General features: G+C 34.6%; 6 protein-coding genes across 6 annotated transcripts; 3 read left to right on the top strand and 3 right to left on the bottom strand.

Annotated features, from left to right (window-relative positions):
• Positions 1 to 1,818: 1,818 nt before the first annotated feature.
• On the top strand, positions 1,819 to 5,853 carry LOC126669482 (kinesin-like protein KIN-10A). The gene is made up of 6 exons (XM_050362960.2): positions 1,819 to 2,697; positions 3,007 to 3,162; positions 3,254 to 3,361; positions 3,469 to 3,579; positions 3,888 to 5,294; positions 5,408 to 5,853. Exons 1-6 carry the CDS (start codon positions 2,029 to 2,031, stop codon positions 5,681 to 5,683), a joined length of 2,727 nt encoding a protein of 908 aa, XP_050218917.1. The 5' UTR covers positions 1,819 to 2,028; the 3' UTR covers positions 5,684 to 5,853.
• A 673-nt stretch (positions 5,854 to 6,526) lies between these two features.
• Positions 6,527 to 8,389, bottom strand: LOC126670502 (CRIB domain-containing protein RIC5-like). Its single transcript, XM_050364253.2, has 5 exons — positions 8,036 to 8,389; positions 7,859 to 7,956; positions 7,693 to 7,753; positions 7,112 to 7,599; positions 6,527 to 6,841 (listed from the first exon to the last, which is right to left on the bottom strand). Exons 1-5 carry the CDS (start codon positions 8,079 to 8,081, stop codon positions 6,791 to 6,793), a joined length of 744 nt encoding a protein of 247 aa, XP_050220210.1. The 5' UTR covers positions 8,082 to 8,389; the 3' UTR covers positions 6,527 to 6,790.
• A 934-nt stretch (positions 8,390 to 9,323) lies between these two features.
• LOC126670503 (glycolipid transfer protein 1) lies at positions 9,324 to 11,593 on the bottom strand. Its single transcript, XM_050364254.2, has 7 exons — positions 11,459 to 11,593; positions 11,157 to 11,295; positions 11,016 to 11,071; positions 10,791 to 10,921; positions 10,041 to 10,176; positions 9,619 to 9,750; positions 9,324 to 9,485 (listed from the first exon to the last, which is right to left on the bottom strand). Exons 2-7 carry the CDS (start codon positions 11,278 to 11,280, stop codon positions 9,450 to 9,452), a joined length of 615 nt encoding a protein of 204 aa, XP_050220211.1. The 5' UTR covers positions 11,281 to 11,295; positions 11,459 to 11,593; the 3' UTR covers positions 9,324 to 9,449.
• A 1,326-nt stretch (positions 11,594 to 12,919) lies between these two features.
• LOC126670504 (uncharacterized) lies at positions 12,920 to 13,923 on the bottom strand. The gene is made up of 2 exons (XM_050364255.2): positions 13,494 to 13,923; positions 12,920 to 13,173 (listed from the first exon to the last, which is right to left on the bottom strand). The coding sequence occupies exons 1-2, from the start codon at positions 13,638 to 13,640 to the stop codon at positions 12,946 to 12,948; spliced, it is 375 nt and encodes a 124-aa protein (XP_050220212.1). The 5' UTR covers positions 13,641 to 13,923; the 3' UTR covers positions 12,920 to 12,945.
• A 2,264-nt stretch (positions 13,924 to 16,187) lies between these two features.
• Positions 16,188 to 17,921, top strand: LOC126668090 (uncharacterized). The gene has a single exon (XM_050361306.1). It carries the CDS (start codon positions 16,188 to 16,190, stop codon positions 17,919 to 17,921), a length of 1,734 nt encoding a protein of 577 aa, XP_050217263.1.
• Positions 17,922 to 17,971: 50 nt separating this feature from the next.
• LOC126668089 (uncharacterized) lies at positions 17,972 to 18,850 on the top strand. Its single transcript, XM_050361305.1, has one exon. The coding sequence runs from the start codon at positions 17,972 to 17,974 to the stop codon at positions 18,848 to 18,850; it is 879 nt and encodes a 292-aa protein (XP_050217262.1).
• Positions 18,851 to 20,685: the final 1,835 nt, after the last annotated feature.

Genomic DNA, 20,685 nt, shown 5'->3' with positions numbered 1-20,685 from the left:
TTTCTATGAATTTGCATTACTTACGTTTATGTTTCTATTTGTCAACGTTGAACTCCTGCACTTTTAGTTTTGCATTCTGTCACAAAAAAGTTTTAACAGTGTCAATTTAAACTAAAAAAAGAAAATTAACTTAGAGACTTATTGTCAACAAACTAAAAGTGCAGGGATTGAATTTTATAAAATATAAAGTAAAAAATGAACAAGTTATTTGGGTTGCACTAATGCCGTCTAATGGGGTGTGAATTATATGTATTTTATTTTTATAATGGAGGAATATAATGTCTACAAGAGATTCAAAATCGACTAATAAAAATATAGAGATTCAAAATTGACTAATAAAAATATAGAGATTCAAAATCGACTAAAAAAATATAGAGATTCAGTGTCAAAAAGTGGACAAATATGTGAACCTAAATACGTATTCTGCCAATATTTTTCTCTTTTGATAAAGGGAAAAGGGTCATTTATGCCCCTAAGGTTTGACTTTTGGATCAAGTAAGCCCTCAACGTCCGAAAAGATTCAAATATGCCCCTAACGTCTTAAAATGTTGACAACTAGGCCCCTAATTTTGATGGATAAATGATACGTTAGGGGCCTGGTTGTCCAAATCGAGGGCCTGGTTGTCAACATTTTAAGACGTTGGGGTATATTTGAACCTTTTCGGACGTTGAGGGCTTATTTGATCCTAAAGGGCTTAAATGACCCTTTTCCCTTTGATAAATAAACAGAAATCTTTTGTCTTTAATTTCGCATGAGAGTGAATTGTATAAGGTTCATTTCATTTGTGACTGCAAATGGACAAGTGAACATAACCACTAGTTTGTATGTTCCATGGTCGATAGTTCTTACTCTAAACACTCTCTTTTTCCTTTTTAAGTCACTAGAGGGTTAATTTAAAAAAAAATAAGAATTGAAAATTCATAATATATCATTCTAATTAAAATGGCATAATAAAATCCACTTTAATTTATTCTTGTAATAAAGACAATTTTAAGATTTTTACTTTTATGTATAATACCTCTAAATTGAAATTTCCGTATTGAAATCCACTCGGATAAAAGTGGTTTTGTTATTTCGGTATGTTCGGTATAGAAATTTAGTTTAACGATTCCGAATAATTTGAAACAGAGATCACTAGAACTCTAGATACTTTTACACACCTAATTTAAATATTTATTGAAAATAGATATATAGTAATTATGAAAAAAATTGAAATACTAAATATATAAATAATAGATAAAATGTAACTTACATAAATCATATACTAAAAAATACTACTAAAATATTAATGAAAGTACTAATATTATATTAAAATTATTACTAAAATTCAATCACTATTCAACGACCCATTTTAAAATTTGATAAAATATTATCATCAATTTAGTTGTAATTTTAATTCTTTGATTTAATATGATTTAGGACCAATGAATCATAATTCAAATGATACAAGCGCGAGGTAACAATTTAGTTTCGTCGTGGGTTCAACGCTTCCCCTCCTTCAATTAGTAAAAAACAAAAATTTGAGATATCTATATTTTTTTAGAATGAATGGTCATCAAATTAAAATTAAAAATTATATACTTTTTTAGAATAACTAAATATAAAAAAATATCGACAGTCAATAAAAATTAATTATTTTTGAATATTTTCATTTCATTTTTCTGCTCTTTTTTGAGAATCTCCAATCAAAATTTGGAACAACTTGAGATGCTAGGCCATAATAAGTTGGGCCTACTTTTCTAATAAAGATGGTCTTGAAATCAAATCAAATAAGGAGACGTTAGATGCTCAACGGATACTTATTATTTGAAGCATCAAAACCCCCAAATTTCAAATTATTCCCATTTTCTTACCGTTTAGACTAACCCAGCTCTCTCTCTCTCTCAATCCCGTGCAACTCAATTCTTCTTCTTCCCATACAAAGCTGGTATTATCTTGAAACCCTAGCTTTCAAAATCTTCAATCTTCCCTTCAGAGAACCTTAAAATATCAGATCTTGAATTAACATTTTAAAAAAAAAGCTAAAAATGGCACCAATTACACCTGCATCTTCTTCAAAATCAAACCACCAAACCCACTCTTTCAAGACTCCACAGTCTAAACACCGTCTAAATTTCAACTCAACAAGGCTCCAAACTCACCCATCTCCAAACCCTAACTCAACCCCACTTAAAGAAACAATTCAAGGAGACCACCCAATTGAAGTTGTTGGCAGAATCCGTGATTTTCCTGACAAAAAAGAAAAACCCACTCCCTCAATCTTGCAAATTAACCCTAATAATCAAGCTCTTAGGGTTCGAGCCGATATCGGGTACCGAGATTTTTCTCTTGATGGGGTTTCGTTCTCTGAGGAGGAAGATCTTGATTCCTTCTATGAGAAGTTTGTTCAGTCTAGGATTAATGGTGTTAGATTAGGTCAGAAATGTACTATTATGATGTATGGGCCCACCGGATCGGGAAAGAGTCACACCATGTTTGGCTGCTCCAAGCAGCCTGGAATTGTGTACAAGTCATTGAAGGACATTTTGGGAGATGGAGGAGATGACGGGAGTGGAGAGGGATTCGAGGCGGTGTCTACGGCATTTGTTCAAGTTACTGTCTTGGAGATATATAATGAGGAAATTTATGATCTTTTGTCGAGTAATGTTGGTGGGGGATTCGGGTTTGGGTGGCCTAAGGGTGGCAGTGGATCCAAGGTAAGGTTAACTTAGCTCATGCATATTAAAGTTTGGGTCTGTAGTTTTTCGGATTTTGAATCTGTGGTCAGTTTTGATTTGCTTTACTGGAAGTTCTTGGTTGTTTAATGTGGTAAATTAAGTTAGGTGAAACGATTTCTGTTTGATTTTCTGGAGAGAGATGGAATAGTAATGGTTCATGAAGAATTATGAAGTTAAATGAAATTGATTTTGAAAACTGTATTTGTGATATTTTAAGCTGATGAGAACTTCCAGGTGTTGTGTGCTGAAAGAAGTCTATTTAACTGTATGAGGAATCTGCATTTGTAGGTACGACTAGAAGTGATGGGAAAAAAGGCCAAAAATGCCACTTACATATCAGGGACTGAAGCTGGAAAAATTTCCAAGGAGATTCAGAAAGTGGAGAAGCGTAGGATAGTTAAGAGTACCCTTTGCAACGATCGGAGTTCTAGGAGCCATTGTCTGGTATGCTCTCTTTTGAATTGTTTCGAAATCACAGTTGATAGTCTTTTTAGCCTACAATAATGTTATGTTGTCTAAATGTATGTTTATGTAGATAATTCTGGATGTCCCTACCGTGGGGGGACGACTGATGCTGGTTGATATGGCAGGCTCGGAGAACATAGAACAGGCTGGGCAAACTACTTTTGAAGCTAAGATGCAGGTAAATTACTTTTCTCCTCCAACCATGCTGCTACTTTCTTTTCTTGATTTAATTATCTTATCACTAAGAAGAAAGAGTAATTTGTATGTATGAATTTGCAACGACAGACTGCTAAGATCAACCAAGGAAATATAGCATTAAAGAGGGTGGTTGAGTCAATTGCTAATGGAGATTCGCATGTGCCCTTTAGAGACAGCAAGTTGACAATGCTGCTCCAGGTAATTTCTCATTCATTTGTAGCGGTTCCCTAATACCATAGAATTACATTTGCTTAGGGTACACTATTTGAGCTAAATTATGAGCTTTCGGGACATGGAGTTCTTTTCTTCCTTCGGGTTTTTAATCTACTCATTTCTGTTTGACATTTCCCCATCTCTTTGGAAACAAGTAGCTTAAAATCTACTTTCTATCAAATTCTTATCTTCTTGTGCGTTTTCTGTTTGCCTATTGTATTATCTTCTCCTGCTCTTTGGGATATGGGTTCATAAAACCAATCTAGGGCTGACCACAGAAATCCATTTTGCAGGACTCCTTTGAAGATGATAAATCCAAAATTTTGATGATACTATGTGCAAGTCCAGACCCAAAGGAGATACATAAGACCATCTGCACTCTTGAATATGGAGCAAAAGCAAAATGTATTGTGCGCGGTCCTCATACACCAACTAAAGATAAAATTGGCACTGATGATCCTTTAGCAGTCTCCAAGATAGCTGCCATGGATCAATTCATATATAAGCTACAAATGGAGAGCAAACTCAGAGAGAGAGAAAAAAATGAAGCTCACAAGCAGCTCCAAAAGAAAGAACAGGAGATTGCTGCACTGAGAGCGCTTATTGAAGAGAAGGGATCTGCAGTAAGCGAAGAAGAGATCAATTTGAAAGTGAATGAGCGCACAATGATGGTGAGAGCTCAGTTGGAAAAGAAGCTGGAGGAGTGTCAAAGAATGGCTGAAGAGTTTGTTGAATTGGAGAGGAGGAGAATGGAGGAAAGAATGCTGCAGCAGCAGCAGGAAGTTGAAATGCTGAGAAAGCGTTTGGAAGAAATTGAAGTTGAGCTACGCCGTTCAAAGGATGAAAATAATGTGAATACATCAAGAGAAATTGAGGGAAGCAGCTTTGCCAGAAGGCTGTTGGATGTTTACGCCGACGAGGAGTCTGGAATGGTGAAATCAATGGATTTGGATAAATCAATGGATTTGGACATGGGTGGTCAAGAATCATTTACGCCGTTTAGCAATAGAACTTTGGCTTGCTACCCTCATTTAAATAATTTGAATCTGGCGGTGGCTGATCAAAATGCTTTGACAGCAGCATATGGTGGTAAAGCATGTCTAAGCACTGTATACGAGGAAGAAGAAGTAGAAGAAGAGGAACATAAACATAATGCGGAAGATGAAGTAGTGGAAAAGGAAGTAATAGAGGTAAAGAGAATCATCGGTGGTTCTGGGAATATTGATTCAGGCTCTCATCAGAAACATGAGGAACTTGATAGTGCTGATGCAAGACGAGCTAGAATCCAAAACATATTTACACTTTGCGGAAACTACAGGGAGCTTTCGCATCACAATGGAACCCCAGCACCTGCAAAGGAGATGTTTGAAGATGATATTCCTCAGTCATCTCCATTAATGACACCTCTAGGAAATTCTGTCACTAGAATTCCTGGAAAAGAAAACTTGCCACTTCAGAAAAATCTATCTGATACAATGGAAATGGCTTCAAAGGAGAATTACAACCCCAGCAACCCCTTGAAAGAAAACAATGATTCACAGATAGATGTACATGTGAAATGGGAGGCATCAAAAGGACATAATGGAAAATTCATCACCACGCTTAAGGTTGTGAAGGACGCGACACTTACTGATCTGCGAAAGCTGATTGAAATCTATCTTGCTGCAGATAGTAAAGCATTTAGCTTTCTTGTGCTGGGGGTGAGTAGTGGTTTTTCAATTGATTTTCCTTAGTCGGGTTCTTTCCGAATATGACTCGGAATACTTGTTTGTGTTTTTTCATTGAATGCCTAGTTGTGTTATGTGTGGTGCAGGATCCAAGTGGAGCGCCTATTCCGAAGGAGAAGGAATCAGCAGTCCAGGCAATCAAACTTCCTATGTGCAACAACCAAACTCACGGCTACCTTGCTTGCCTGCGACCAGCGAATTATTCTCCATTAAGCCCCGTTCCAGCTACTCCATTTGCTTCCTTGGAAAACAAGCTACCAGTCACCCCAAACGCGTGCTTGCCGCTGCAGTGTGATGGTTTGTCACCAAAACTGGCTCAACACTTAAATTCTACTCCCTTCATCGCTCTTAGAAAACATTAGTTGCATTTATGGTGTTGAATCTGCACATTAGTGAGTATATACTCTAGTGTACTCTTTTTGTTTTGATTGGGCTTCTTTTGTGAATTTCTTGATATATCAAGTAATTTGTAATTCAAACTAACCGTGTTCTATATTGCCTGTCATTGATGATGATATCTTTTAGATTTTCATCTTTTGTTTGCTTTTCATCCTTTTTACTATGCTGTACACATTATTAGTAATAAACTTACAAACTTACAAAATAAAATGGAGGACCATAATGTTGACAAACATCACACATGAACGAAGGATTAAAATGGTAAATGGAAATAAAAATTGAGGACTATATTATTTAATTTTCAAACAAAAGAGATAAAATTGTAAATTACAAATTACATCATACGTGAGGGGTGTGAGTAATTTGCTCTACTGTTTATTTAGCATTAAAAGATCCCAATTTTATTTATAATTTTATTAATTTACTTGAATCAAACTAAAATGTTTTATATTTTTGGTACAAGCTAAATTCGTCAACAATAATGATGATAATGTCAAAACACTCATCCAAAAGGGGTTTTAGCCATAAAATGAGTCATTCAATTACACATATAGATGTACAACTAAACTTGAATTTTTTAAAATCTGAAAACTAGATCGGTTAATTCGATTCAGGTTTAAACTAAACCGAATGCTCACCCCTAATTTGGCTACATCAATAAACTTTCATTTGCTATTTCGCTGCTATCAATTAGTGAGATCATCATTCAAATGTTTCAATTTTATAGTATTGTTGTGTGCATATTTAATTTTGTGAATGGTGTGCAATAATATAGTATTGCAGTTACAAATTATACAGTTTGAATGTTGCTGAATTTCTCCACTCTGCAAGGTTACATATAGATATACATATGAAAGCAAAAAAACAAAAGAAAAAAAAAAACAAAAGCAAAAGCAAATTGCTTAGTATCTATTGACATGCCACATTTTGAATTTTACTAATGCACAGGTAGATTGTGTCGAGCCTAAAGCGAAGAGGGTGCGCTTTATCTACCGAATGAGCTCATAAATACTAAGTCTGCCTAAGAATTGGTCCATAGCTGCAACCATCACCGGTCTCTCTCCGTTGTTTTAGCATGTCGCATTCGAACACCTTTCTCTATCCAGCTTTCCAACTCTATCCTGTTAATGTGTTCATTTTTCAGTATACAACCACTACGTTCAATTGGCTAGGCGTATATCTGATCGTTGGATCGGATATCCGCCCAGGTTTCAACACTAATCTTATGTGTAAAGTCTGATACGAGTCTGAACACGTAATAAATACGCATTTTACGCATTAGAGAATGTCATCCTCAATTTATTAAAATTGTAAACAAGTATGATCAAAGAAAATAAAAATTCAAAGCACAGCATGCAGTATGTTCAACATCCAATGAGTTCGTGTGGTACCTCTTCGTCGTATAGCTCCAAAACTGAAGTAAGATGGCTGGCATAATTCTTTGTTCCCTGCACCGGAACCTGCACAGCTTCACACGGTTCAAATGCACAATCGGACGAGGCCAACATGCTTGATGCATTAGAGTTCTTGTCTTTAAATCTCGACGCTTCTTTATTTTTCTTTCCACGAGAATGTCTCGGAATAGCTGGTTGTTCTCGGACAGGTGATTCAGCTGATGTCTGATTCCGCCTCGTCCCTCTAGCACTACCCGAATCCCGAGTTGGAGAATCCATTGAGGTGTTTGAAGAGCGTAAGCGCCTCGAGTTCTTGGGCGGGGGCGAATTTACGGGCGAACCTGACTCAATGCCAGTAGTTGTTTGACGCCTAGAATGCTTCGATCCTTCACTGCTTTTTCGATTCGGAGAATTCACTGGTGATGTGCCTAGCGCATTTGCTTGTCGCCGCGACCTACGCTTCTGCTTTTCGCCCTGGCTAGTATCTAGATTTGCAATGGAGGTGAAATGTTTTCATTTTCTTATAATCTGATCGACAGAGTTAATTATAATTATAAGATTCAGAATCAAAATCAAACCTGTTGACATAGGATTTGCAGTCTCACTTGTTAGCTCTGGAGCAGATTGAAAATCATTCATCTGCACATATCACAAAATAAATCCGTTTTTTATAACTATTCAAAAACTCCGAAATTCTGTATTTATAACATATTTTTGTAACATTTTCGTTTCCGTGCTACTTACCCAGCTTGGCTTAGAGACAGAAGGACCGTCCCATCCGATATGAGCAACGTGCTTTACATCCGTAGGAAATCCAATTTCCATTTCGGGTTCTTTCTCATCTACAAAAATTCAAGAAATGATCAATTCCGTCTCCGGAAATTCTCGAAAAAGGAATCGGAAAATATAAGAAACACATACCAAAAATTTGAGAAATATATCTAAAACCTCTTAATAGACCTTTCATCCTTGCTCTTACGCAGCCAAATCCGAAACAAAATTACGGGTTAATTATATATAAAAATCGCTACAAACTCAAATGGAGATGTAAAAAAGGTGATTAGAAATGAGAAAACTAATTGAATCACTAATTTTTTATAAACAAAAATTGAATGTATTATTATTTTTATGTCAATTATTTCGGATAAGAGGGAGAGACGAATGAAAAAATTGAATCTCCGAGTTTGGAAATGGAATGAGAATGAATTTTTTTTGTTTAGGTTGATGGCTGCTGGGTGGTGACGCGGTTTCCATTGGACTTGTGAAAAAGAAATCAAATCAAAACTAGTAAATGAGCTATTTTTGAGGGTAAAAATCCAGGGGTGAAACCAGAAATCTCGATTGCTAAATTTGGGTTAAGAAAAAAAGTGAAAACGCGGGAAAAGCGGTTAACAAACAACGGTTCTGCTTGTCTTTTCAGTTAAACAATCTTTCCTTAATTAACCACATTCTTAAGTCGGACTTTTATATTTTAGTAGTTCATTAAGAATAGAGAGACAATTATTTTAGTTATGTTCTGTCTTGTCAGATTTTAATGGTTCGTACCTTGAAAATGTGATTACCATGGTTATGGTCTCATGGACATGAATCTTATATCCATGTTTTTTTTGCTATGAGAAAGTCCTTAATCGGACATGGAAATGGGGAGATAACATCTATGAATTTAAGAGTTATAGATGCCGATCCGTATCTAGAATTGTGCAAAAACCAAACAAAATCGAACCATTGAATCGGATTGACAAATTCAGCTTAATTTATTTCGGAATAACAAAAAAATAATTTTTGATTCGGTTCAACTTTAAAAGTATAATAATTTCAGTTCACTTTTGATTAAAATGGAACTGAAAAAATCAAACCAAACCAAAAAATTCTAGCCAAATCAAAACAACCGACCGGACCAGCTGATTCAAAGTTCAATTTTGAAAAAAATAATAATACAGAAGTTCAATTTTAGTTTGATTTGAACCAATTGCACACCCTTGCCCGTATCCCCGCCCTCGCCATATCTGAGTTGTGAATGAAGAATGTCCACTTCTTTTACTTCTTTCAACTCATTAATATAATTAAGCCCTAATACTACGATAATTCTGAACTAGTTAGGATCAATAGATCGCAATGCCATGCTATGATTTGAATTTTGAATAACCAAAATGTTAAGGAGCTATCCAACCAAACCATACAATACGAATTAGTAAGCTGAACAAAACAATTCAACAGTTAATAATGTGTGATGTATAATTTCAAATATATTGTTTAATTTAACAAATTCTTTTATAAGTTTTTAAGCCAAGCAATAAGAGCAAAAAGAGTAATGGATAAGCAGCGCCCTCTTCTATTATGAAGCTTTCAGTTCATCCATACCAACACTAGCCTGCATCAACAAATTAGATTTTGTAAGCATAATTCACTGCTTGCTAAACATAATTTGGTTTTGTATAACTCAAGACGTGCAATAAATCATAAAGGATCTTGGATTAAACCATTTAATTTGTCAAATTTCTTACCAGGAATTTGTGATTCTCGTCAAGAAATGGCGAAAAGGATGAGCAAAATTTTTCCATGTCACCATCAATATCACCTGAGCCTGCTATCACTTCCATGAACTTCTTCCTATCTGGTGCAAGCTTCATAGCAATCTGGAGCATATTATCAAACATATAAACATAAGCTGACCAACTCATTAGAACAGGTTTGCAAACAATCAATGAGAACAAACAGAAAATGAAACCACATCTCCTTAGAAATAGCCTACTTTTGATTGGTAGAAAGAATATGAATGAGCTTGAGGAGTAAATTATCCGTAAGGGCAGGATATAACTCTATTGGATAAATCTAGGTCAACATGTAGCAAGGCATCATATAATTTACATCTGCTCTAACAAATAAGAGTTTCAAATTGAAATTAGATAGGGATAGAAGAAGTTACCGTGAAACTTGAACTTGCAAGCCAGCCATGAAATCGTTTCAGTGTCTTGCCATAAGAATCTATACATGCTTGAGACATAGTCTGATCCTGATGAGCAAGTAGATTGCGGAACAGTTCCACAAGGAACTCCATTGCTCTGAGGTTAACATAAACAGATAAATGAATCAATGAAAAAATGCCATTGTAAATGTTTGATCATAGAAGTATTGAGTCACCAAATTCAACTCAGAATTTGGGTTTTCCTGTTTTACAAATAAATAACAAAACAATTTCACATCAAAAGTCAAAACATTAATGAGGAAATAAATGTAGATAAAAATAAGCATTGTCAAGTTCCTATCTTGTTCTCTTACTCACACATCGAGTTTATCTAGTTTTCAGAACTGAACATCCGCAACAATTACATAGTGTTTGAAAACTATAAGGACTCAAGAAATCAATTCAATTGAATTCTCAATTCATTAATCAATTCTCATATTAAAAAAATTACAGGAATGAAATTTAAATTCTTCACACTTCCAAAAGAATCAGGCATTCAAAAAATGAATGAAATCATGCCTAAATTTACACGATTTTGCAGGACTTGAGTTCTCACACATGAATTGATCCAACAAAATCGGCTGATCTTTTATCTGATTTGACTCGACATAACTTGAACACCAACAAATACGAGCAACCAAACCAAACCAACTCAAAACTAAACAAAATGCAACGAAAAAGATAAAAACAACAGCAATCAATTAAAAATACCTGGTTAGCCAAAGAAGACCATTAGTACAACTAGAAGAACCTTTAGCAGTTTTAGCAACAATCTCCTCTTGAACCATAGAGTACAACTGAGTGTACTTAGTTGGATCACTTAAATACTTATTCTCCAATCTCTACATTATCACAAAAAAAACTAAATTCTTATTCAATTCGAAAAATCGCCATCTATAACACTAATCTTACTTAGAAATTAAAACAAAAAATTACCGATATGTTACCGCCGATATCAGATTTTACAAGTGACATAGCAGCACCAAACTTATCTGTGATCAAAATTAAAAAACAATAAGAATAAAATGAGCAAAAAATAATTAGAAAGTGAATTTAATTATTAAGATTAGAATTTACCTATTACAGGCAAAATCAATTTGCAGACTTCCAAGAAAGGTTTGGTGAGCATTTCTCCTTGCTCAGATTTCACATGTTTCATTGCTTCTAGTGATGGTGTGAACACTGTTCCTTCGCTCGCCATTTTTAAATTTTTAATCTATTTAACAGAACAAATATAAATCATCAAGTAATTAGATGAATAATTGAAAATGAACATTGGATCAATCAGATCTATGATCAGTTATGAGATCAGTGTAGTGAGTTAGTAACTAGAAACTAAATGAAATGAATAGGAAGCTGAGAGATGATTGAAACGGTACCGTATTGATTGAATGAAATCGAGAGAGATCGAAGTTAGATTGAGGTCGTGCTTGTGTTTGAGAGAATGAGAAGTGGAATTAGAAGAGAAGATGATGATGATGATGATGAAAAGCGATCCTTTATGAAAAATGAGAATTATATTCCTTTTTTTATTATTTTGATTTTTTATATTTATTTTATTTCAAATCGAGTAAACCGGCGTTTCCGGTTACTGGGTCTCACGTTGGTCTCCACAACTTTTGAGTCACTAAACCGATTAGCTGATATCGGTACCCAACAGCGGCTTGTCGTTTCGCAGGTGCTGTTTGTTCTGTTTTCTCTAATGAGCAAAGGATCTTCTCACATCGCCTAATACAATAATCCACTTTATCTTTTTTATACTCTTTAACAAACACAATTAACGCTCTAACTTTTCACAATTTTATCTTCATTTTTCTTAGGTCAAATGTCGTAAAAAGGCCAAATCTTTTATAAAAGTTTCATAAAAATCCTGACCTTTTAATTTTGTCGATTTTGGCCAAAAACTGATTATTTGATTTCAATTATGTCCAACTCTCAATTTGATTTCAATTTTGTCTATGTGGCGCCTACGTGGCATGCACATATATTGAAAGGTCAGGACTTTTGTGAAACTAAATAATCTATTTTTGGCCAAAATCGACAAAATTGAAAGGTCGGGACTTTTATGAAACCAAATAATCAATTTTTTGCCAAAATCGACAAAATTGAAAGATCGGGACTTTTGTGAAATTTTTGTGAAAAGTTTGGCGTTTTTACGATATTTTGCCTTTTTCTTATCATATTCTTATTAAATGTTATGACTAATTTGCTTTTAAGGCTAATATCCTTAAAATATAAACTTTAAAAAAGAATAATATGGAAAAATTAACAATTTAAAATTGTTAATTTTTCCATATTATTCTTTTTTAAAGTTTATATTTTAAGGATATTAGCCTTAAACAAATTACAATTTAATCAAAAAAAAAATAAGATAAGATTTATTATGATTAATTGTGAATTAAATAGGATAAATATGTAAACACTGGACCCATTCGTAATCGTACACGCAGTCTTTTAGAGTGTTTTAAGTGTTAGGTGGAGATGGAGGAGTTCAACGTTTACTTATTTATCAATTTTAGAAGTCAAATAAGAGTATTTAATAAATTTGTAGGTTCGATAGGCGAGACGTTAAATTTAAAGGTTAGATGAATAAAAAATATAAATTCAGAGGTTAAACTATATATTAAGCTAAATTTAATTTATATAGAGTGGCATGCTTCAATGTTTCATGTAATTGGATGAGCTGATGCTCAACACCCTCGTGAGGTGAATGTTTACATTGCACAAGCTGAAAAAGAGTATCACAAAGTGCTCAATAAAGAAGAAATGCTCCATCAAAATGAGCTTTTAAAGCTCTCCTAACAAAAACAAATGAAAACAAATCCCCACCAAGAAAAAGAAAACACAAAATTAATGGGTAATTTTATTAGTAGATTTGATCAGAAGGGTATTTGATAGCATTTTTGACAATTTTCTTGAGAGCAGCATCAGCAAGATCAATGCCACAAGTATCAGACAGTCTAATAAGGTAAAGCAGAACATCAGACAATTCTTCTCCAAGATGCTCCTTGTCTGATTCTTTCCAGTTTGGTAATCCTTTCTCCACCTCTCCTCTCCACTGGAATATTTCTGATAGCTCTCCTACTTCACCTACCTATCACGAATTCAACAACAATTCTCACAAGCGGGTTCATCGAACTGTAATATTTTTATAAAACGGTCATCTATTTTTATAAAACAGTCAATTTACCAACAACGGCCTGTCAGTAAAATTACGAAAGCTTTGTGGTTATGCGAACAAAATAAATTTATCACTAATATTTTTATAAAACGAGTTATTTACTTTCATAAAGGTTTTTATAGATTTTACTTTGCTTAAATTGTCGATGTGATTAATTTTTTAAAATATTTTAATTTAAAAGTTCTCGGCTTTCAATATATTTGATCCAAACCAAACAAAAATCAAATATTTACCATAGCAAGAAGAAGATTTCTGGGACTATGATACTTTCCCCAGTCTCTGGCCTGAGCAAATTCTTCAAGTTTCCTCGAGAGATCCTTCAGACTAATGTCAATGCCTTTCTCTTCTACAACAACAATTTCCTCTCCTTCTGATCCCATATTTTGCTTCAATTCTTCAGATTAGCTGTTGGTGGCTTGTTTTTAGATAATTAAATTGATTTTTATAGCCTAGAAAAGGAGCATATTTAAGGAAAAAAAGCAAGAAAAAGGAAATGAAAATGTTTCTTAAATTGCATGAATCAATTCGTAATAAAATTAAAAAAAAGATCTCCCAAAAAAAGGCAGGAATTCCTCATTAGTCTATAAAACTTATATTCCTTGCAGACGCCCCACCATGCAATATGGCCATATTCAACGTCTGATTCGTACTTAAAATTATTCCAAATTCACTACTTTATACTTATCAAACTAAGTTTGATCATAAGGCTTTATTTATACCACTCTTTATTTATAATATAAGGTTGTGCGGACATTTTATTTACTTATTTTGTATTTTAAATATATTTAAGTAAATTCATATTTCAGAAAGAATTTGCTTATTAAACAAAATATGAAACTTGCATTATATTATGAAAGACAAAAATTAAAAATATTTGTAATCTTGGATTAACCGTAAAGTAAATTATGAATTTCGTCTTATTTTATTAATGTTAATGCAGGCCTTTAACTTTACAACTTAAAATACTATATATTATTTTTTACAATTTAAAATATCGAGCAATATTTTGATAAAAGGAACAATTAACCGGTGTTCCGAATTGTAAAAAAGTAATAGTTTGTATTTTAAATTGTTACAAATTTGAAAGTTACGGGTGTTTGATAACCTAACTTATTATTTAAATTAATGTATTAAGCACTTAATTGTTTTAAATTGGTTTGATAACTCAAAAAAGTTCACTTAACTTATTCATTTAAGTCAAAAACCACTTAAAATAATAAGTCAAAAAATTTGATTTACTTTTTTTACTGAAAACATTAAGTTATTAAATATTATTTTTATCATTTAATAAACTTTATATCCCTATTATTTTTAATTATTACTCACGAATATTTTTTTTATCTAATATATATTATTTTTTTATTCTTTCTAATAACACAATTAGTATATTATACTTAAATCAGCACTTAAAATTACAAATTACTATATTTTTTCATTATGATATTTTATTTTCTATTTTTTTTATTTTTATAGTCTATATGTCATTTATTATATATATCTGCTCTTAAATATTATTTGAACTTCAGTTGTAACACACAATATTGATTATCAAATTTAAACGGTTTTTCAGAGTTTTAAAAACTAGTATTTTATTTAAGGACTAATTTTCAAGTTAAAGTGGAGCATCATTATATCTTTAAGGAATAATTATCATGATATGCAACTAAAATTTATGATTTTTATTTATAATATGTGTAATATTCATAATATTTTTTAGATATTATTTTAAAAATTATTTATATTTAATTATTTTTAAAATAGTTAATATTTAAAGTTTTCATATGTAAATATAATAATTTCAGTAATATTTAGTAATTGCAGACTTGCAGTTATCAAATAAACTTATTTAATTCGGCATTTAAAATAATCAGCAATTATTATTTTCAGCACTTAATTTTTAGTTTTATCAAACACCATCTCAGTACTAAATTATAAAACACGTTAAACGTTTGTGATTTATTTTGTAATATTCCTGAATTTGTTTATATTCTTTTTAAGTTTTTATATTCTTACAACGGTATTAACTCAAGTTAAAAGATTCTATATAACGGTTTCTGGGTAATTCATTTGATGATTTAACTACTCTCTTGGTTTTAGGTGGTCAATTATTGTAGTGTGTGGGGCTAAAATAATAATATTCCTTAAGTATCAGTTTTTTTGTGGATTCGTTTATACATTTACAATTTGCTGTTATCGCCCACGTAAATGTAGATTAATTAAAAAAAAAAAAAAACTTACCAATATCTATATTTAATTAAACAAAAAAATGGGGAAACAATTCAAACTTAATTGACCAATTCGTCTTGCAATTATGTGCATGATTATAATATAGTGTTCGCCTGTTCGGTTTCATTTTATCTCACTAATCATCTCAATTCTAAATCAATTTTAGAAGAAAATTCGTTTATAAATGAAATTTTGCTTTTGATATCCTATGGTGCCAAAACAAACAATTTAGATTTTTATAATTTCTAAAGCTAAATTAATAAATTTATTCCAATTTAATAATTTTTTTGCAATTATATATACTTATTTTAATTAATTTAGTTATATTAATCTTTTACCTCTGTACTATACCCGGCTGTTTGTATTTTTTTGTTCACTTTGAGGTTTAACCGCTGAAAATATAGGATTTTATAATTTATGAAGTTGTTTTTCATTTAGTTTTTGAATCGGTAGTCAAATTTTACAATTATGAAAAATAGATTTTACAAATTAATGAATTAATAATATAAATTCATCAATTGAAAGTTGAAACAATTATATTAATCGGAAAGAAAATGCATTTACGACAAAAAATTTAAATTATAATAAATTTATAAACTTTGAAAAATTTGAATAGATTTATAATAATATATAAAAAAAGTTATTTTCGGCATCATTCAACCTATTTTATATCCGTAAATTTTGGATTGATTCTCGCTCCAATGAAAGAAAATTCTCTCTGCAATACTTCTGAAAATTCCTCTCTCGACGACCCCGATCCCAACGGATCAACCAAAAAAGTAAAGATCCGTTCCGATAATGAGAATTCTACCCTCATTGAAGACTCTGCCATGGAAGTGGAAAGCAATCCCAGCAGCCCTGAACCTGAAAATCATAGCCCTAAAGCTTCGTTCAAAGACAAACTTCTCAACTCGGACAAATCCTCTATGGATGTCCAAGCTGAGTTAGATCCTTGCCTAAGCCTTTCTGACGAAGATGTTGAATTTGGAGACGAAAAAGGTATCCCGGTGATCAACTTCTCTGACAGAGTTCACAACTTCATTGCCCACAATATGAAGCTTTGTGTGATTATTCGCCTTCTTGGAAAGAACATTGGGTACCAAACTCTATATGGTCGACTTATGAAATTATGGAAACCTAAAGACTACCCCAGTCTTGTCGATTTAGATAACAATTTCTTCCTGGTTCGTTTTTACTCCATGGATGACTATATCAATGCTGTTTCTGGCGGTCCATGGGTTTTGTTCGGGCACTACCTAACTGTCCAACCTTGGAGTCCGTCCTTCTCCTCCGATAACACAAATGCCACTGCGGTCACTGCTTGGGTCAGATTTCCTGGTCTCCCTTTTCAGTATTACCACAATCATATATTGAAAGCTATAGCCAAAACAATTGGGAACGTTATTAGAATTGACTATAACACTGAGGCTAAAGAGCGTGGTAAATTTGCTCGTATAGCGATCAATCTCGACCTTACTAAACCCTTGATTTCTACGATTGTGATAGACGGACGATCACAAAGAGTGGAATATGAGGGGCTTCCTATTATTTGTTTTGAGTGCGGCAGGTATGGTCATAGGGAAACCTACTGTCCATATAAGAATCCTATCGACGCTATTACCGGCCAAGGTATGACTGCTCCGGTTAACAAAAATGAAAATCCGGCGACCATGGATGAAGATGGCCGTTATGGTCCTTGGATGCAAGTCAACAGACGAAGAAGGAATGTTGAGAACAAAGGAAATAATCTCCAGGATAATAGCAAGAAATCTGCTGGCTCCAGGTTTGGTTCTCTTGCTGATTTAGAGGAGGAAGATCAGGGTCCTTCTATAATTAATGGCAAGAATGCTATTCAAATTACCAAATCTTCTACTGCTATCAACGATGGGCCTAAAAGGAATTTACAAAAGGCACAAGACATACCTGCTAATGAAAAAGGTAAGAATAAAATGCATATTCCCAGCTTACCCTCTAGCAAAAGTCCTGCGGATATGGCCATGCATCCCCATGCATTCAACGTTCCCTCTGGTATTGACTTAGTTCCTGGCGCCCATGTTGTTCATTTATCAAATCTCACTCCCAGTAGTACCTCTTTGGATCCCTGTAAGCATTCTGCTGTCTCCGCTTCTATCCCCTCGACGTCATCGCCCGTTCCTTCTTCGTCCAAGGCCATCTCTGCTAAAGGAAAACTCACAACCAAAAATCATGATAAAGCTCAATCCCAGTGGAAAGTTAAAATCAATAGAAACTCTAAGGGTAGCGTTAAAGTGAGGAAAAAAAGGGAATCAAGCATACCTCTTAACACTACCATTCAGGACCTTATTTCGGAAATGAGCAACTCCCTCCCGGTTAATAGCGCAGGACCTGTTATTCTTAAGCCGGATAATCTGACTGGCTGCAGACACACTCAGGTGACCGATGCATCCCACAATTAATGATGGTTTTTTCCTCCTGTTCCACTCTCTTTATTATTTTTATGATTTTTATGAATCTAAATTTTTTCATCTGGAATTGCCAAGGGGCAGCTAAAAATGATTTTTTACGAACTTTTATCTCTTTTTGTGACTGTTATAACCCTTCGCTTGTTGTCTTAGTCGAACCTAGAATCTCAGGTCTCAAAGCGGACAAGATTATCAAGCGCTCCGGCTTCGATTTTTCTCATCGTGTGGAAGCTCAAGGTTTCTCCGGAGGCATTTGGATTCTCTGGAAATCTAACATCCACGTCTCTGTGATGTTCAATCATCGTCAGTTTATCCACACTAAAATTACTGTCGGTGCTACTAACGACGACTTCTATTTTACTGCTGTTTACGGAAGCCCCCATTCTCCTGGTCGTCGCACTCTTTGGAATGATCTTACTGCTCTTGGTATGGACAATAATGTTCCCTGGCTGCTCGCTGGTGATTTCAACGCCATTCTAAATGCCATTGACAGAAGAGGAGGCTCTCATCTAAGAGGCTTAGGCTGTCCACATTTTAATGATTTTGTGGATTGCAACGCCTTGATTCAGCTTGATTTTGTTGGTCCTGCTCTTACCTGGCGCAGAGGTAATCTCATGCAGCGCCTGGATAGAGCTTTGTGCAACGACAAGTGGCTCAAGAAATATCCCGAAGCTATCACCCATCATCTTCCGAGAATTAATTCTGATCACAGGCCCATCCTTGTGAAGCTTCATAATCACAAGCACAATGCTTCTGGCAACAAACCCTTCCGGTTCCTTGCGTCTTGGCTCATTCACCATGATTTTCAGCAGGTCGTCAAGAATTGTTGGAGCAACAACTCCTCTTTTACGGATAATGTGCACCACTTTATCAATAACATTCGCGATTGGAATACGAATGTCTTTGGTAATGTTTTTAAATAAAAAAAGAAGCTGATGGCTAGACTTTCAGGAATTGAAAAAACTTTGGAGTCTCGACCGTCTCGTTTCCTCTCTAAACTTGAATCTGATCTTCAAAAGGAACTTACTGACATCCTTTTGAGAGAAGAAGCCCTTTGGCTTCAAAAATCTAGAGGAGACTGGATCATGTTCGGAGATCGTAACACTTCTTATTTCCATGCCAAATCCATTGCGAGAAAAAAGAAAAATCAAGTCAGCATGCTTAAAGACTCGAATGGTATTTGGCAGAATGACGATACCTTACTTCGCAATATGGCTGTCTCGTTCTATTTTCACCTGTACACCGAAGATGTGAACAACAGGCCTATTTATGGCACCCGTGGTTATTTCCCTCCTATCGATGATGTTTTGGCCAGAAATCTCTCCAAAGATATCTGCAACGAGGATATCCGCCACGCCCTTTTTCAAATGATACCTTGGAAATCGCCTGGTATTGATGGCATTCCTGCTGGCTTTTACCAAAATCAATGGGCTGTAGTAGGTAACTCGGTTTGTTCTTTGATTCAGCGAATCTTCAGAAATGGCGAGATGGAGAATGATCTTAGTAAAACTCTGATTTCCCTCATCCCCAAGCTTTCCAAACCGGAGACCATTAAGGACTTCAGACCCATTAGTTTGTGTACTGTTATGTACAAATTGGTCACTAAAATTATTACTAACAGGTTGAAGCCTATTATGCCGAACATCATCAGCCCTACCCAAGTCAGTTTCATAGAGGGGCGCAACATTACCGACAATATTATCATTGCTCAAGAAGTAATCCACTCGATGAGAATCAAGAAAGGCAAGAAAGGGTGGTTTGCTATCAAAGTTGACCTCGAGAAAGCTTTTGACTGTTTAAATTGGTGTTTCATCGAAGACACTCTTACGGATGCATGTCTTCCTCCAAATCTCATCAAGTTAATTATGCATTGCGTCTCCTCTTCCCATATGAATCTTTTATGGAACGGGTCGACGACTTCGGAGTTTAAACCTTCGAGAGGCATCCGTCAGGGGGATCCTCTCTCTCCCTATCTTTTTGTTTTATGCATGGAGCGCCTTTCTCATCGTATCTGCGCAGCAGTTCGTAATGGAGAATGGTCGCCCATCAAGTTAAATAGAAGTGGTCCTAACCTCTCCCATCTCTTTTTTGCAGATGACCTGATTCTTTTCGGCCAAGCCACTACTGAGCAAGGTTATTACATCAAGGCTGTTCTTGAGGATTTTTCGTTAAGCTCAGGTCTCCGTGTCAGCCTGAACAAAACTAAAATCTTTTACTCAGCTAATATGGATTTTCAAAAAACTGAGCATATTAGCAACCTGCTTGGCTTTCAAAGAGCTTACGACTTAGGGAAGTACCTTGGCGTTCCTCTGCTTCATTCTCGGGTTACCAAAAACACTCATGCTTTTATCATTGAGAAGATCAAGCAGAAGCTATCCGGGTGGAATGCTAGCTTGTTATCTCTGGCGGGTAGGTTAACCCTTGCCAAATCTGTCCTTATGGCCATTCCGAGCTATTCTATGCAAACCATATCCCTACCTAAGGGTCTTTGTGACCAGATCGACCGTCTTGTTCGTAATTTTGTGTGGGGCAACCAAAATGGTAGTCGCAAACCTAGTCTCGTTAATTGGGATGTCATGTGCTCTCCTTGCAACACTGGCGGAGGAGGTATCCAGAAATTAAAAAATCAAAACAACGCCTTTTTGATGAAGATCGGTTTTAATTTGATTACCAAACCGGATCTTCTTTGGGTTCAAGTGGTTCGGAACAAATATGGGTGGCTGACTAACAGTAATTCTTACAAAATCACTGGATCTTG

Source organism: Mercurialis annua, linkage group LG2 (genome assembly GCF_937616625.2).
Source record: "Mercurialis annua linkage group LG2, ddMerAnnu1.2, whole genome shotgun sequence".
Taxonomy (NCBI): domain Eukaryota; kingdom Viridiplantae; phylum Streptophyta; class Magnoliopsida; order Malpighiales; family Euphorbiaceae; genus Mercurialis; species Mercurialis annua.
The sequence above is the reverse complement of the archived record's forward strand: the minus strand, read 5'-3'. Positions and strand labels throughout refer to the sequence as shown.